Source organism: Necator americanus, chromosome II (assembly GCF_031761385.1).
Source record: "Necator americanus strain Aroian chromosome II, whole genome shotgun sequence".
Classification (NCBI taxonomy): domain Eukaryota; kingdom Metazoa; phylum Nematoda; class Chromadorea; order Rhabditida; family Ancylostomatidae; genus Necator; species Necator americanus.
Genome location: NC_087372.1, coordinates 40,549,041 through 40,563,159, shown reverse-complemented (window position 1 = coordinate 40,563,159; position 14,119 = coordinate 40,549,041). Strand labels below are relative to the sequence as shown.

The window sequence follows — 14,119 nt, the reverse complement described above, 5'->3', positions numbered from 1 at the left end:
AAGCTGTTTTGATACTGAAAATGACATTAATTGAAACTAGAGAAACAAATTACAATCTTAACAGCATGAGAATGAAACAGTAGGGCCTTGAGTTATACTACTGACGGATTTGTGCTAAAGTCCTAAAGGTGGGCATGACTAAGAAATCAAATTACTATATGTCTAGATAAAGTGGAACTACCTTCTACTTCAACTTCTTCCTTTCTATTCAAATTCGAAGTGATTAACCTACTTACTTTACTTTATCGGCGAGGTCATATTATCGCCTGGCGCGAACGCTCGATTCTTCGACGAGGTGTGCCGTCGTTACCTTTGTCCAACTATCTCGATGTTCAGTAACAGCTTGCACAGAGTTAATCCACTCGTCGCTATTCCGTATCCTGCGAGACTCTACGTCTCGCCTGAAATGTCTATCCGCACCTTGTCCTCACCTCCTCCTTCACCACTTCAGTCCAGAGCTTCTTCCCGACCATCTAACTTGAATTCGAGAGAATCCTCAGAACACGATTAAGATGCATGCTGGTCTCGTCTTCACTTTCGCGTTAAGTTCTTCATCCTGCCCCCGACCAAAAGTTGTCAAACAGTCTTTTAAGCAGATTCCTTTCCCAATAGGCGATCTTTGCCATCAGTGTAGGCGGTGCTGGCCAAGCCTTCGATTCCTACATGAAAGGACGAAGAGAGGATAGGTAAACTCGCAACCAGGCTTCGTGAGCGATACGAGTCGACCACAGATGGTGCATCGGCTTCGAGTGCCGCTGAAAGATTTCGAATCACTCTCCTGACGATGAATACTTCATCAATCGTAGATCGCCAGGAGGTGAGCCGGTTAACTCCTGGTGCATTGTTTTTCCCCAATGTTTGATGAGCTGTACCTGGATGATTCCCTTCAAAACCTTCTACATAACACGCAGCAGTGGAAGTCTTTGATAGTTTCTTGGATCCGTTATCGATAACTGTAGGGTGGAATCATGATAGAATGTCTGCACGAGTCACGTTTTCTTTTGACTGATAATGAACAGATGATCTTCGCCAGTTAGCGAATCCCGGATGTAGAAAAAGACTTCTGCATTTCTGCGCTGATTCTCCACCAGACTCTCTCTCCATCATCTTTTAGATACAGGCGAGAACCTCAGACTCGGTTGGTAACTCCTCGATAATCACATATGCTTGGACGCTGGACATGTTCGAGTTTAGGGGCTGATGGCGGTTGCCGGTTCAGCGAGGCGTAGAAGTGATCTGATACTCCATTAGCAATGTTGAGGACTTCAGAACATTTTTTCATTTTGCAGCTATACCAGGGGTGCGATAGGTAGAAGCCCGACCCTCCTCAGGTGAAGGGGGTTCAGCTCACGTGAAGGTGTAGGAGGTCCTTTCGCCTACTGCCCAAAAGCGAAGGGGGAAGGGGGAGGAGGTCAGAGAACCGGCTCCAACTATCGCATCTATGAGCTACACTGTCTTAGTGAACCAAAAACTTTCCTCGGGTTCATGTCCTCCCACACATTCTTGACCTCCGTTGCTCTTGCTGCCCATTCGTTCTCGCGATCTTGTTGCAGCTGACAACGCAGCTTCCTTCTCAGACATTTCTTTTGGCTGAAGCCACCAGTACTACAAACGGCACATACAGAATTATAACTCCGGAGCATGTCTCCACAGATGCAAATGCAGCTTTTCCCTCAGCCCTAGGAACGGAAATGTTTCTTCTGTCGAGTCCTGGATAAAACTTTGTGAAGGCGTCTGCATCGTAAAGCTTCTTCCTGAACCGTACTCCAAGGGGAACAGATAGCCGTTGTTGGCACATGGTGAACACTCTTTATCTTTCAGATGTGCAAGGTCAAATTTCCGTCGAGGAAGAACTCCTTAGTTTCTACTAACGTAAATGAGAACTAGGTTATAGTAGAATTGGTCGAATGGGACGTCACAAACAGCTCTAGATTTTCGAACATCCGATTGGAGAATGATCATCGTCAGAACATACTCGAGATAAAGTTAAAGAGTCCACATCTTTCGCTGGCGCTTTTTTTCAGACGTCACAAAGTCGACCTTTACCACATAAGCTTTTAGAGATGACGATGATTCCACTGTAACGTGGAAATGATGACTAAGTTTACCGGTAACGTATGTCAACCAGACGGTAACCGATTACCACCTGCTGGCCGAGTATTTTAGACATCAACGCATTGAGTTCGCCATAGATGGCGTTCCTATTGCTGTCCTCAGCGTTTCTGGTACATGCGTAGGCACTCGCGATCCAGAGCTTGGGGCCTCACTGATCCCTCAGTCGTGAAATGGCGAATCTTGACGTTGTCGAACCAAATTCCTCAACCATTTTTTTGTACGCGTCCCTCACAACTATCGCGCAGCCTCATTCCCACCTTCTTTTCATCAGCAGTGCCGCAGTAGCAGTTTCCCACACTGGTGATGAGTCAATCTCAGATGCGTGCTTTCTGCAGTGCAACAAACGGTACTCTGAGATACCTTAGAGATTTAGACAAGACGGCTTGTCTGAGTTCGCTCGACAATGTACGGCAGCTTAGCGTGACAAAACAGATAGTTGTGGCCAAAGATTCCATGCTTCCTCCAGGCAGGTCACCTTTCAGGTTACGGGGTTCGGCGATGTGCTCGACGACAGCACCTCTTCGCAACATAAGGGAATCTTGCGTCATAGCTGCGCAGACAATATAGTTCATACGTTCCCATAGCGTCCGCTCAGATGCTTGATTGCCTTTACTGCAACCAGGTCCACCGCTAGCAGGTAGCAGTCAAACTCGCATATACGGCGCCATTTGTTATTGCTTAATTCGTTGTAACCCTCGTATTCTAAGCCAGAACGTTCAACTCAGCCCTTTTGCAGAAATCGAGTACCTCTTTCTTCTCAAGAAAAAGAACTCTCCGGTCTCCAAAGAAGACAACAACTCATTTTTTCTTCTGGTATTCAGGAGGGAGATCTTATTCATAAAGTCGGACACGACCTCTTCGATAGGTCTCCGCACTCATCTATTGGCCTATGGGCTTACGGATATACGAACTTCTCCAAATCTGCGGAGACATCGCTCGAAAAAATGAGAGGAAAACTCGACGATTTCGTTAATGACCTGAGGTTGATGGAATATTTCAAGATCCAGGATCCACTGACAACCGTAAAGTGAGCCATCTTAATTGAATTCTTTATTACCTTCGATTGTGAGCTGTACACGGATAATCATGAGGAGAATGAAGACGATAACTGTTTTTGGCATATTTTCAGTGCCATAGAAAAGCTCAACGAAGTGCAAGATCCCAAAGGACGTGCTAACTGTTTGGTTTTCTTCTCAGCAAAGTAAGTGATTCTTTGTGTAATTCGCCTTCCTGATATGTAAAGCTAATTTTAGACAAAATACGAAATTCCTTCCTCTGCTGTATCCAAACCACATGAATCTTGACAGGATCATTGCTGTCGGCTTAAACAGTATGTCTACTGTTTACCACCCATTGCTCTCTAGAATATAGAATATGGCCAGAAATTAATCCCATTAACCTTCTTCAGTAAAAATGTTATAGACACAAACTTGGATCGTGTTGTGACAAAACAACAAGTGGCGCTAAGTATTCCCTTAAATCATCTGGATGAGGATGTGCAAATAATCGTTGACGCGATTATGGGAACGTAGGTTTTCCTTTGATCAAATTGATGGCAATATAATACTAATTGTGTTGAAGATAAATGTGTAACTATCACGAACTCTTCTCAAATAATGTTTTAAGGTACAAACCAACATCAACGTTAAAACCTACGACAGCACCTCCTAAACCAACAACAACTTTGAAGCCCACGACAGCACCTCCTAAACCTTCAACAACTAGCGCTAAACCAAGTACTTAACTAAGTCTTGCTATAGTTTTTAGATGAGCTTCGTTTAAAGTTCCTTCTTAGTTACAAAAGTTGCAAAAAGATCCAATAAAGTAGGATTTCTTAGCGTTTGGGCCTGAGAAAGATAGAAAGATATGTAGGAAAGAAAATTTCAGCCAAGCCTCCAAATACTCCTGAATGTCTATTCGTTGGAGACCTGTACAACTATGGAGACGATGTCGATTCATACGATTTGGTAAAACTCTTTGATATTTTTTAAAATGAATATCAAAGAATAGTTGAAAGACTACATCGCTAACATTTTGGGAGTATAATTCGAAACTTACATGCGTAAGTAGATTCTACAAACTGCTTCAATATCAACAACGACACTTGCAAAACAATGTAAACAAATTACAACTGGAACAACATAACTGTAAATTTCTTGACGGAACTGCGCGAAGTTCCGAAAGATTAACATGACAAGGGACTCAAATTATTACACATCTAGATTAAAGGCATCACCCCACGAATCTGGAGTGGTTCGAATTTCGGGTGGAGTTTTCGTATACGGGGTTGTAGATTATGGGGAGGAGGATGATTCCGTTCTTTTCTTCTTAATTGCCGTAGAAAACGGCCCGGAAGATACGGCTTCGAGCGTTCCGGCGCACTATTCTCCACAAGGAGTTCGATTGGAGCGCGCCAGCCCTATGCGGCGCCGAATCTTCCGGAATGTTTTTTTTACGGCAATTAGGAAGAACGGTTTACCGCCTCATAGTGGCGTGGAGGTGACACTGGGCGTCGAACTGTGATGCACAGCGGAGGTTCGTCCTCCGGCAGAGTCTCCCAAGGTGAGAAGGAATTCGACACATCCGACATTCCGACTTCTCGGAATCGGAAACCTAGCTAAGAGTAAACCACTGCTAAGATTCACCACCGTCTTGGCAAAATGTCGCAAGATGGTTCCCTGATCCATATAGGTTGGGCGACTACCTGTGGTGAAAGCTAAGCTCGCCTTGGCACGCTGCTTAGTTTGGGGAAAAAGTCTTTTTGCCACTCCAGCATATACACTGCCTCAGTACCCTACACACTGGGCCCTGCCGTCTCAGACGTCGGACGGTATGGCGACCGGTGAGAGGCAATCAAATCTCAGGTTGCTCAGGTCGTCATTGATTCTGGACCAAGGCGACACACGCACGACTCGCAATGGAGACTGTCTCAGACTGTGTACTTACAACGTGAGAACAGTGTCCACAGACGCTGACCTATATGCCCTTCTCGGAGCTGCAGAGCGTATCAAATTTCACGTGATTGCTCTGCAGGCAAAACTAGGAAAGCCCACAGAAGAGGAATACAGGATTGGAAGATTTGGACTAGGGGACCGGAATGAAAATGGCAATCGTCTCGCCGAGCTGTTGTCCGCCGCTCGCCTCTTTCATGAGAACTCTCTTTGCATGAAAAAAGATCATCGTCGGTGGACATTTGAATCGCCCAATGGCGCGACTCGTACGGAGATTGACCACATACTCACCAACCGGAGGTGGTGTCTACCTGACGTCTCAGTAATACCATCCTTGTGTAGTAATTCTGATCACCGTCTCCTTCGTGCGAAAATGCGACTTAGTCACACGATGGAAAAGAACATCTGCTATCGGCAACGAAGGAGAAAAGAAGTCGTCTACGACGATTGCGTACTCGAGGACTCCTTGTCCCAAGGTGACTGGCACATCGAGGAGGACCCAAACGTGGACTACGAGATGCTGCTCAGAGGATTACGAGCCTGTGCTGAGCGTGCCTCGAAGCCGCGCACGACAAACTTGGGTCGAATTTCGAAGACCACCAAGGAATTGTTGGAAAGAAGAAGGGCTTTGAGGCGTGATCCGAATACATCGCACATTGAGCGGTTAGTAGCAAACACTAGCTGCAGAAAAGCGTTGTAGGAGGATCTTTTGAAGTGCAGGCAGAAGAAGATTCTGGAAGCAGCACAAAGAAGAACAAGTCTAAAGAGGTGCCGCAGGGATCTCCGCGAATATAATATTCCGCTAACAACCTTGCTGAGCGAAGACGGGACTCGCACGTCTTCTCGTCGTGAGGTGGAAATCATTACGGAGAGGTTCTACTCGAACCTTTTCCGTTCATCAACTGCTGTGTCAAGCCCGATCATCCCCACTGGTGAAGCTCCACCACGGATTCTCCCTTCGGAGTACGAGTCGCTGGTAGTACAAGAGCATGAAACCTGGCACAGCCCCCAGACCGGATTTTATAACAGCAGACTTTCTTTGGGCTGGTGGCCATCCGCTTCATATAATCTTAGCAGCGCACATGACGTCCTACCTTCAGAAAGAAAGGATCACAGATCAGTGGAAGACCTCGCGAACCGTTCTTATCTATAAGAAAGGTGACCGAGAGGACCCTCGGAATTACCGTCCGATATGCTTGCTGAGCGTGTTATACAAAGTATTCACCAAGATGATCCTCACCTATCTATCTATCTAGGACGCTGGATGAAGCCCAACCTCAAGAACAAGCTGGATTCCGCCGAGGGTTCAGCTGCTCGGACCACATCCAGCCCGTGTCGAGGGTCATAAGAGGTTTGCTGGGATTACCACCTGCCCCTTGTTCTAACCTTCGTCGACTATGAGAAAGCCTTTGACAGCGTAGAAACGAATGCAATACTGTCAGTGCTGGTCGATCAAGGTGTGGACGCGTCGTATGTGAGGACATTAGCCAATGGCTACGATCGGTGCACCACGAAGATACAGCTTTTCCACCGCTCCCTCACCATACCCATTGGAAAGGGGGTACGACAAGGCGATACTATATCGTCGAAGCTGTTTACAGCTGCATTGCAATGGATAATGAAATCACCTTCCTGGGAAGAAAGGTATTTATGGAAGATTTCTCTCGAACCTTCGTTTCACGGACGACATCGTTCCCTTTTTGAGCAGTACCAATGAAGCAGAAACGATGCTCAACGAATTGAACGAAGCAGGGAAGAGAATAGGACTACGAATAAACAGAAAGAAGACACAGTTCATGAAGAACGCCTACTGCGAGGACGGAGGAGTACAACTTGAAGGCTCCTAAATCGTGGAAACTTCGTCATGCGTATACCTCGGACGTTCTATGAACATGGAAAACGACTTGAAGGAAGAACTGAATACAAGAATGAGAGCAGCATGGGCAGCATTCGCAACCGTCAGGGAAGCTACGGACCAACTGACGGACCAAGATCTTCGTGCCCATCTGTTCGACTCGACAGTCCTTCCAGCGCTCTGTTACGCAGCGGAGACGTGGGCAGACACCGCGGCCACGTCTAGGAAGCCAATTACTACCCACAGAGCCCTTGAGAGATATCTCCTGAAGTTTACCCGGCGCACACAACACTTAGGCGGTCTTCGTAGCTCCAAATTAAAAGGAATGTCCCGTCTTCGCGACCCAGCGGAATATGTATTGAAAGCAAAACATAGATGGGCCGGTCACATCATGAGAAGAATCGGCGATAGATAGACTAAAAGAACGCTAGAGTGGATCCCAAGAGACCCTAAACGCCCTCGAGGGAGATCGCCAACAAGATGGGGTGACATGTTCACTACACGGATGGACCAGCTGAGCACAGCTGGATACGGCTCAAGGACCTCCTCAACGTCACTCACGAAGCTTGAGAACATTTTGGATGACAATGGCGAGGGAACGAAACGAGTGGAAGAGATGCTGGGGCCCACACGTCCAGTGAAGACGGGCCATCTAAGTATATGAGTAAGTAAGTAATTAGGAAGAAATGGACGGAACCACACCCCTTTCCAGAATCTACTATCCAAAATACTCCACCTGAAATTCACACCACCTCAGATTCGTGGTATTCTGCCTTTAAGAAGTCGCTTTTTACTTCAACTTTGTGTGAGCGCCTTTTACCTTCTATTCAGATCTGAAATCATGTATTGCCTAAATCATTATAATGTTTAAACCTTTGCATTTTGAGTCCGAATGTTCAAATGAGCCTCTTCTCAGAACTGGAGTACCTCTTTCTTCTCAAGAAAAAGAACTCCTCAGTCTCCAAAGAAGTAAACAACTCATTTTTTCTTCTGGTATTCAGGAGGGAGATCTTATTCATAAAGTCGGACACGACCTCTTCGATAGGTCTCCGCACTCATCTATTGGCCTATGGGCTTACGGATATACGAACTTCTCCAAATCTGTGGAGACGTCACTCGAAAAGATGAGAGGAAAACTCGACGATTTCGTTAATGACCTGAGGTTGATGGAATATTTCAAGATCCAGGATCCAGTGACAACCGTAAAGTGAGCCATCTTAATTGAATTCTTTATTACCTTCGATTGTGAGCTGTACACGGATAATCATGAGGAGAATGAAGACGATAACTGTTTTTGGCATATTTTCAGTGCCATAGAAAAGCTCAACGAAGTGCAAGATCCCAAAGGACGTGCTAACTGTTTGGTTTTCTTCTCAGCAAAGTAAGTGATTCTTTGTGTAATTCGCCTTCCTGATATGTAAAGCTAATTTTAGACAAAATACGAAATTCCTTCCCCTGCTGTATCCAAACCACATGAATCTTGACAGGATCATTGCTGTCGGCTTAAACAGTATGTTTACGACCCCTATTGTTACCTACTGTTTACCACCCATTGCTCTCTAGAATATAGAATATGGCCAGAAATTAATCCCATTAACCTTCTTCAGTAAAAATGTTATAGACACAAACTTGGATCGTGTTGTGACAAAACAACAAGTGGCGCTAAGTATTCCCTTAAATCATCTGGATGAGGATGTGCAAATAATCGTTGACGCGATTATGGGAACGTAGGTTTTCCTTTGATCAAATTGATGGCAATATAATACTAATTATGTTGAAGATAAATGTGTAACTATCACGAACTCTTCTCAAATAATGTTTTAAGGTACAAACCAACATCAACGTTAAAACCTACGACAGCACCTCCTAAACCAACAACAACCTTGAAGCCCACGACAGCACCTCCTAAACCTTCAACAACTAGCGCTAAACCAAGTACTTAACTAAGTTTTACTATAGTTTTTAGATGAGCTTCGTTTAAAGTTCCTTCTTAGTTACAAAAGTTGCAAAAAGATCCAATAAAGTAGGATTTCCTACCGTTTGGGCCTGAGAAGGATAGAAAAATAAAGAAGGTAAATTGCAGCCCCACCTCCGAATGCTCTTGAATGCCTCTTTGTTGGAGATCTATACAACTATGGAGAAAATGTCGATGAATACGAACGGGTACTACTTTACTGATATAAAAATCATTAACAAAAACCGATCATCACTAGTAAATCAATCAAATCGGTGTGTTTTCTGTGTTCTAGAGTAAATAAGTAAATAAGCACGGATAATGAAAAGAAGCCAGAAAAACAAATGAAAGGGAAAACCGATGAGTGGAGGATATGCATAATGTGTAGTTCGGTCAAAACGACATGAAGCACAGGCAATTGCGTAAGCGGCTGCGCTCGAAGCGGCGCGGTGGAGCGTAGCGGTTGGGATCGCGCAAGGATCCTCGCTACCGCCACCCATCTCTGCAGTTCGCCATGGTCCCACCTCGATTCCAACCTTTCTCCTATGCACCGTTTCGAGCGCAGCCGCAAGCAGTGCGGTGAAGACAGCGGTTGGCGGTGCTTCATGTCGTTTTCACCCGGCTATAAGTTGTGTAGTCTGTACGTGCACAATGAATGTTGCGAAAAATTCAAATAAACACACTTATTTCGTGTTCAGTTAGATCCTACATGTGCCAAGGAAGTCTGCGGCGTTTCCTTGGAAATAATGCTGGTGCTGTTTTAAGGAAGCAAGGTTCATTTCTACGGTGGTACATGATTTCTTCGAAGAACCCCTTGGATACTCAGCCGGACTATGGGCCTATGGATTCTCAAAATTCCCCAAGTCACCGGATCTGAATAGGATGAGCTTCAATTACGATGAAATAAAAACTTATCTTGACGACATCAAATATACGGCCATAGTCGATCCTCTGAAAACTTCAAGGTGAGAAGTCTTACGCATATCGTTGATGAAGAATTCACTATAAATTTATCCATTACAAATTATTTCAGCTTCGAATTTCAGTAATAAATTCTTTTAGTGCAGTTGACGCCATCAATAAGTTGAAAGACAACGGAAGCCGTGCAAACTGTCTCGTTTTTTTCTCTGCAGAGTAAGGAAATTTAGTTAAATTCTTGTGATGTCTGTGAACTATAACGCCCAAAACTTTTGTGCAATATCATGCTGACTGAAAGCCAGCTAAGCACATCCTGGAACTCCCCTCAAGAAGAGAAGAAAATGGATGGATTAGTTTATTGGTATAGATACTTGTTGTACTGCTATTTCAGTTTATGCTGTAAAGTTGGACCAATGGAAGTTAGGAGCAGAATAGTTAGTATAAATTGAAAATATACCAAACTCTTGGACACTAGTTTATAACTTTAGGCATGCTCTTAACCTTTATGAGTCATCATTGTTTTGAAATGTCAAAAATGGATCCAAACAAAATCTCCGATGAAACAATAACTGTCGAAGAATAGATTTCAGAAAGCTAGTTTCTGATGGACTATTATTTCGAGTGTTCTGAAAAAGAATTTAAGAAACTGTTCGGTAAGAATGGAGGATTGGTATGGATCTGTTAAGAGCGTATTCCCCGATCCTGCACACGCCGTCTGGTTTGAGTTTGTTGCGCTTCCAGATCGGTGGCAGTTGTCCCTTGACAAAAAAGGCAACTATATATGACCTCTGCCAAATTTACTAAACTCTTGCTCTTTTTTTTCTAAAATATTTTAGACTTTACTTACTCTAAAGGCCATTGCTGTTACCTAATATCAGAATTAATCAATAATGTGCAATATGAAGCCATCAGTTTTCAGGATGAATTCCACTGCTCTTCCCAAATTGAATCCTCAGAATAAGAAATTCAAACGAATCGTGGCTGTTGGTCTCAACGGTTAGTTTTTGATTAGGATCAACTTTTTTAAAACATATAAAAGATCCGTATATCTCATTTATATAGTGTGTGGCCGAAGCAGAGTGAGACGTAAAGGATTGTCTGTCCATTAACATTTGCTGTTGTTTACCGCCAGTTGACAACAAATGTTGAATCACGTTACAAATGGGCACTTGGTAATTAATTAGTAGATTTCGTAATCAGTGTTGTGTATTGTGACGCGGACGCGCTGTCGTTACAGGACCAGAGGTCATTTTTCCAGAATTTTCGTAGGTTTATTACCGAAATCAATGCTCTAGGAACATTGTGATGATGAAATGGTTGTGGAACCATTTAATATTCTCTTGCCGTGTTGTGTTCATTTTGATCATTGCGATTTCGTTGTCCTCAAAAATAGAAACACATGGACAACGAAAGTTTTTGACTCTTACGTATTTTATTGGACAGCGACAATTTAAAAAAAATACGTGCAAAATTACCATGATTTATCAGCAGAGATTTGTTCTCTTAAAATATGTCCGTGAGATCATGATTAGGGCAGTTCTAGTGATTTGCGGAGAATCTTGAATGATAAACGAATTTGTATCCTTAGCTTCCTCATATTGGCTGTTAACGGTTAACATTTTCGTAAAATCAATTGCTTCGGCTCTGTACCGAGTATTTTCGCACAGGTACATTTCGAATATTGCGCGATAACTCAGGTAGTACTCATTTCGTTGCATGAACGGACCACATTCATTAGAAAAGCGGTGTCCAAATCTCCAATTCTTCTACAAAATTTGGATAAATTTTCCTGCAAATTTCATCTTTTGTTCTCGAATCATATACAAGAACCAATGCATTTTCATCCGCCTTTATTATTGTTAATATCGGATTCCACGGGAACAAGTGGAAAATTATTTTGTAGATACGGACTTGAGTAGTGTGATTACAAGTGATGGTATAAGCGTTAGCGTTCCTCTCCACCCGCGCAGTGAAGACGTGAAGAGTGTTATCGACGCAATCATGGGCAGGTTCTCTTCAAAATAATCACTAATCAGTAGTGTTTTATGATCTTATTAAATTCTAAGGTACAAGCCAACTTCCAAACCGACGACTACAGTGCTTCCAACGACTACAGTGATTCCAACAACTAAAACAGGTAGTTTTCTAACACTAAATTGCTTCCTCTGCTTGTGACATTGCTGCATTCTTTCTGGTAACGGTTGCCACTTTCCCTTTTCTACGTTCTCTCCTATCCTGTTATGTTACAAAAACTTTTTCCTGCAGTTGCACCTTCACGATCACCTGACTGTCTCTTTGTTGGAGACCTGTACAATTTTGAGGATGATGAAAACGCTTATGAACATGTGAGTTTTCTTTTTCTTCCATTCTTTGTTATCTTTCTAGTCCTTTAGCTATCAGAAGTGCGATAGGTTGGAGCTGAACCTCTCTAAACTGAATTGAGTCACCTCCAACTTTAGACATAGAGGTCAATCCAAAGCAGGCGATTTTCGGTATGACGTAAAGGAGGGAGGACGTCGCAACAGACTTACGCAAAAAATCAAGACTAAAACACGTTCTGAATCGGAGGAATTCGTTGCTTCTTTCCCCACTTTTTCCAAGAAATGCTTTGCTCGAACTTTGAAACCCAACAAATATATATACATGGTGAAACATGGAGTCCTTCATGTTGGGTTAATCTTCTATTGAACAAACGCTTTTGAAAAAAACTTTAACAACTTCTAGAATGAATTTTTTCAAACTATAGTCTAATTCTCAAATGTCCATTCCTTTTTCTGTGCATTCTTAATTCTTATATCTTTATTATTTTCTGTTTTTACAACCAAGTCTCCCCATTTTAATGCGACCCTATTTTTCTCTCCATTAAACAGATATAGGCTAGTTATTGAGACCATCTATATTCTTGCGAAAAAAAAAGAATTTTTTCATCGATAAAGTCAGGATTCGTCCTATCTTGCCGAACTCATTGCTTCAATCGCTCTTAATGACTGAAAGAGTTGCGATTAAATTAGGACAGTATGTATAAAAAGAAAAAGCAAAAGGAAATGAACGTCAGGTAATTTCCTAGCACCTACAACTATACGACAACGAAATCTGATTTTTATCATACTTCACTTCTCTAGCTTCCGTGAAAAAATATTACTATCCGCCTCAGTTTAGGAAGCAGAATTCATAGCAGAAGTCACTGAAAAGTTCTTCGACGAAAGTGGCTCGTCATCAGCCGGAATTTGGGCGTACGGACATACGGATTTCCTGAAAACTGTTAACAGCTCGCTTGAGAATATGAGCCGTCACCATCACGAATTCCTTCTCCAACTGGAAAAGATGTCATACGCCAAGACTGATGATCCCTTGACAACCTCACAGTGAGCATCTTCATAATCAATCATTAACTAGATAAGAGTAAAATATAAGCCCACATTAATATTTTATATCGGAATGTAGAAATTACAGTAAAGTCTCACATAAACATATCAATGCTGTAGTACTATTTTAGTATTTTACTACCACAACATTTAAGCACATGAATTTCAGAGCAATCGGTGCTATCAATGAAATGTACGACACTGAGAATCGTATTAACTGTTTAGTCTTCTTTTCAGCCCAGTAAGTTTTCCTTTAAACACTTAGTCTCTGTTCAAAAAATTAGTTGAATTGATTCGATTTTTTTTCTTGTTTTTCTGATAAGACGTTTCACTTTTGTAATTTCCAGAGAAGATACAAGAGGGTTGCCGAGAATTGAACCGCAACATATGCGACTAGACAAAGTTGTGGCAGTTGGTTACAATGGTACGTTTCTTCCAAACATAAACTCTTGCTTTCAGAAAAAAAATCTCCCACTGCTTCGTGATAACAAATATTGTCGTTGTGTAAATATTCCAGATAGAAACTTAAATGACATCATTCCAAACTACGGAGTAGCAATCAGTGTCAGCAAAGAATACGAAGAGAAAGATGTGGAACATGTTGTACGTGCGATTCTGAGAAGGTATGAAGAATAAACTCCTAACATTATCAAGTTATGCAAAGAATTGAAAACTTTGAGGTGAAAGCCAACTGGGAGGTCTAACAGTCCGCTCGATTCTATAGAAGAAATGTCGACATAATTATTCCTAATCATGGATATTTTTTAGCAATTTCCCTATCTGTTCGACTGTCTTCACTATTAGATTCCTTAATTCCTTCGTGTTTCTCGACTTTTTTGCTGTACAATATAACAACAAACATTTCACTGTTATTCTCTGTGATATGTTGTTAATTCCCTTCATTGTGTCCTTTATATTGTCCTAAGATAGACTTTCAATTAAATTGAATCCTAAACATCAA

General features: G+C 42.5%; 2 protein-coding genes across 4 annotated transcripts in view; both read left to right on the top strand.

The window, feature by feature from the left end:
* Window positions 1–13,842, top strand: part of RB195_020920 (uncharacterized protein) — a gene marked incomplete at both ends in the record, with an annotated part of 34,417 nt that extends 20,575 nt beyond the window's left edge. Inside the window, 25 exons of one of the 3 annotated variants that reach the window (XM_064189469.1) lie at window positions 2,937–3,142; window positions 3,245–3,316; window positions 3,369–3,445; window positions 3,538–3,643; window positions 3,742–3,851; window positions 4,003–4,082; window positions 4,807–5,729; window positions 5,787–6,042; window positions 7,923–8,128; window positions 8,231–8,302; window positions 8,355–8,431; window positions 8,543–8,648; window positions 8,747–8,856; window positions 9,005–9,084; window positions 9,641–9,840; window positions 9,938–10,009; window positions 10,713–10,789; window positions 11,697–11,802; window positions 11,860–11,930; window positions 12,059–12,138; window positions 12,953–13,158; window positions 13,328–13,399; window positions 13,506–13,582; window positions 13,676–13,781; window positions 13,839–13,842. In XM_064189469.1, the coding sequence (XP_064045350.1) occupies window positions 2,937–3,142; window positions 3,245–3,316; window positions 3,369–3,445; window positions 3,538–3,643; window positions 3,742–3,851; window positions 4,003–4,082; window positions 4,807–5,729; window positions 5,787–6,042; window positions 7,923–8,128; window positions 8,231–8,302; window positions 8,355–8,431; window positions 8,543–8,648; window positions 8,747–8,856; window positions 9,005–9,084; window positions 9,641–9,840; window positions 9,938–10,009; window positions 10,713–10,789; window positions 11,697–11,802; window positions 11,860–11,930; window positions 12,059–12,138; window positions 12,953–13,158; window positions 13,328–13,399; window positions 13,506–13,582; window positions 13,676–13,781; window positions 13,839–13,842 (3,552 nt within the window). Of the gene's footprint in view, window positions 1–2,936; window positions 3,143–3,244; window positions 3,317–3,368; window positions 3,446–3,537; window positions 3,644–3,741; window positions 3,852–4,002; window positions 4,083–4,806; window positions 5,730–5,786; window positions 6,043–6,166; window positions 6,274–6,322; window positions 6,418–6,523; window positions 6,711–6,771; window positions 6,914–7,411; window positions 7,559–7,922; window positions 8,129–8,230; window positions 8,303–8,354; window positions 8,432–8,542; window positions 8,649–8,746; window positions 8,857–9,004; window positions 9,085–9,640; window positions 9,841–9,937; window positions 10,010–10,712; window positions 10,790–11,696; window positions 11,803–11,859; window positions 11,931–12,058; window positions 12,139–12,952; window positions 13,159–13,327; window positions 13,400–13,505; window positions 13,583–13,675; window positions 13,782–13,838 lie in introns of those variants that run through there. The other 2 variants (XM_013441766.2, XM_064189470.1) reach the window with 2 other exon arrangements.
* On the top strand, window positions 6,959–7,336 carry RB195_020921 (uncharacterized protein; the record flags this gene model as incomplete). Its single annotated transcript, XM_064189471.1, has 1 exon — window positions 6,959–7,336. The coding sequence occupies one exon, from the start codon at window positions 6,959–6,961 to the stop codon at window positions 7,334–7,336; it is 378 nt and encodes a 125-aa protein (XP_064045351.1).
* Window positions 13,843–14,119: the final 277 nt, after the last annotated feature.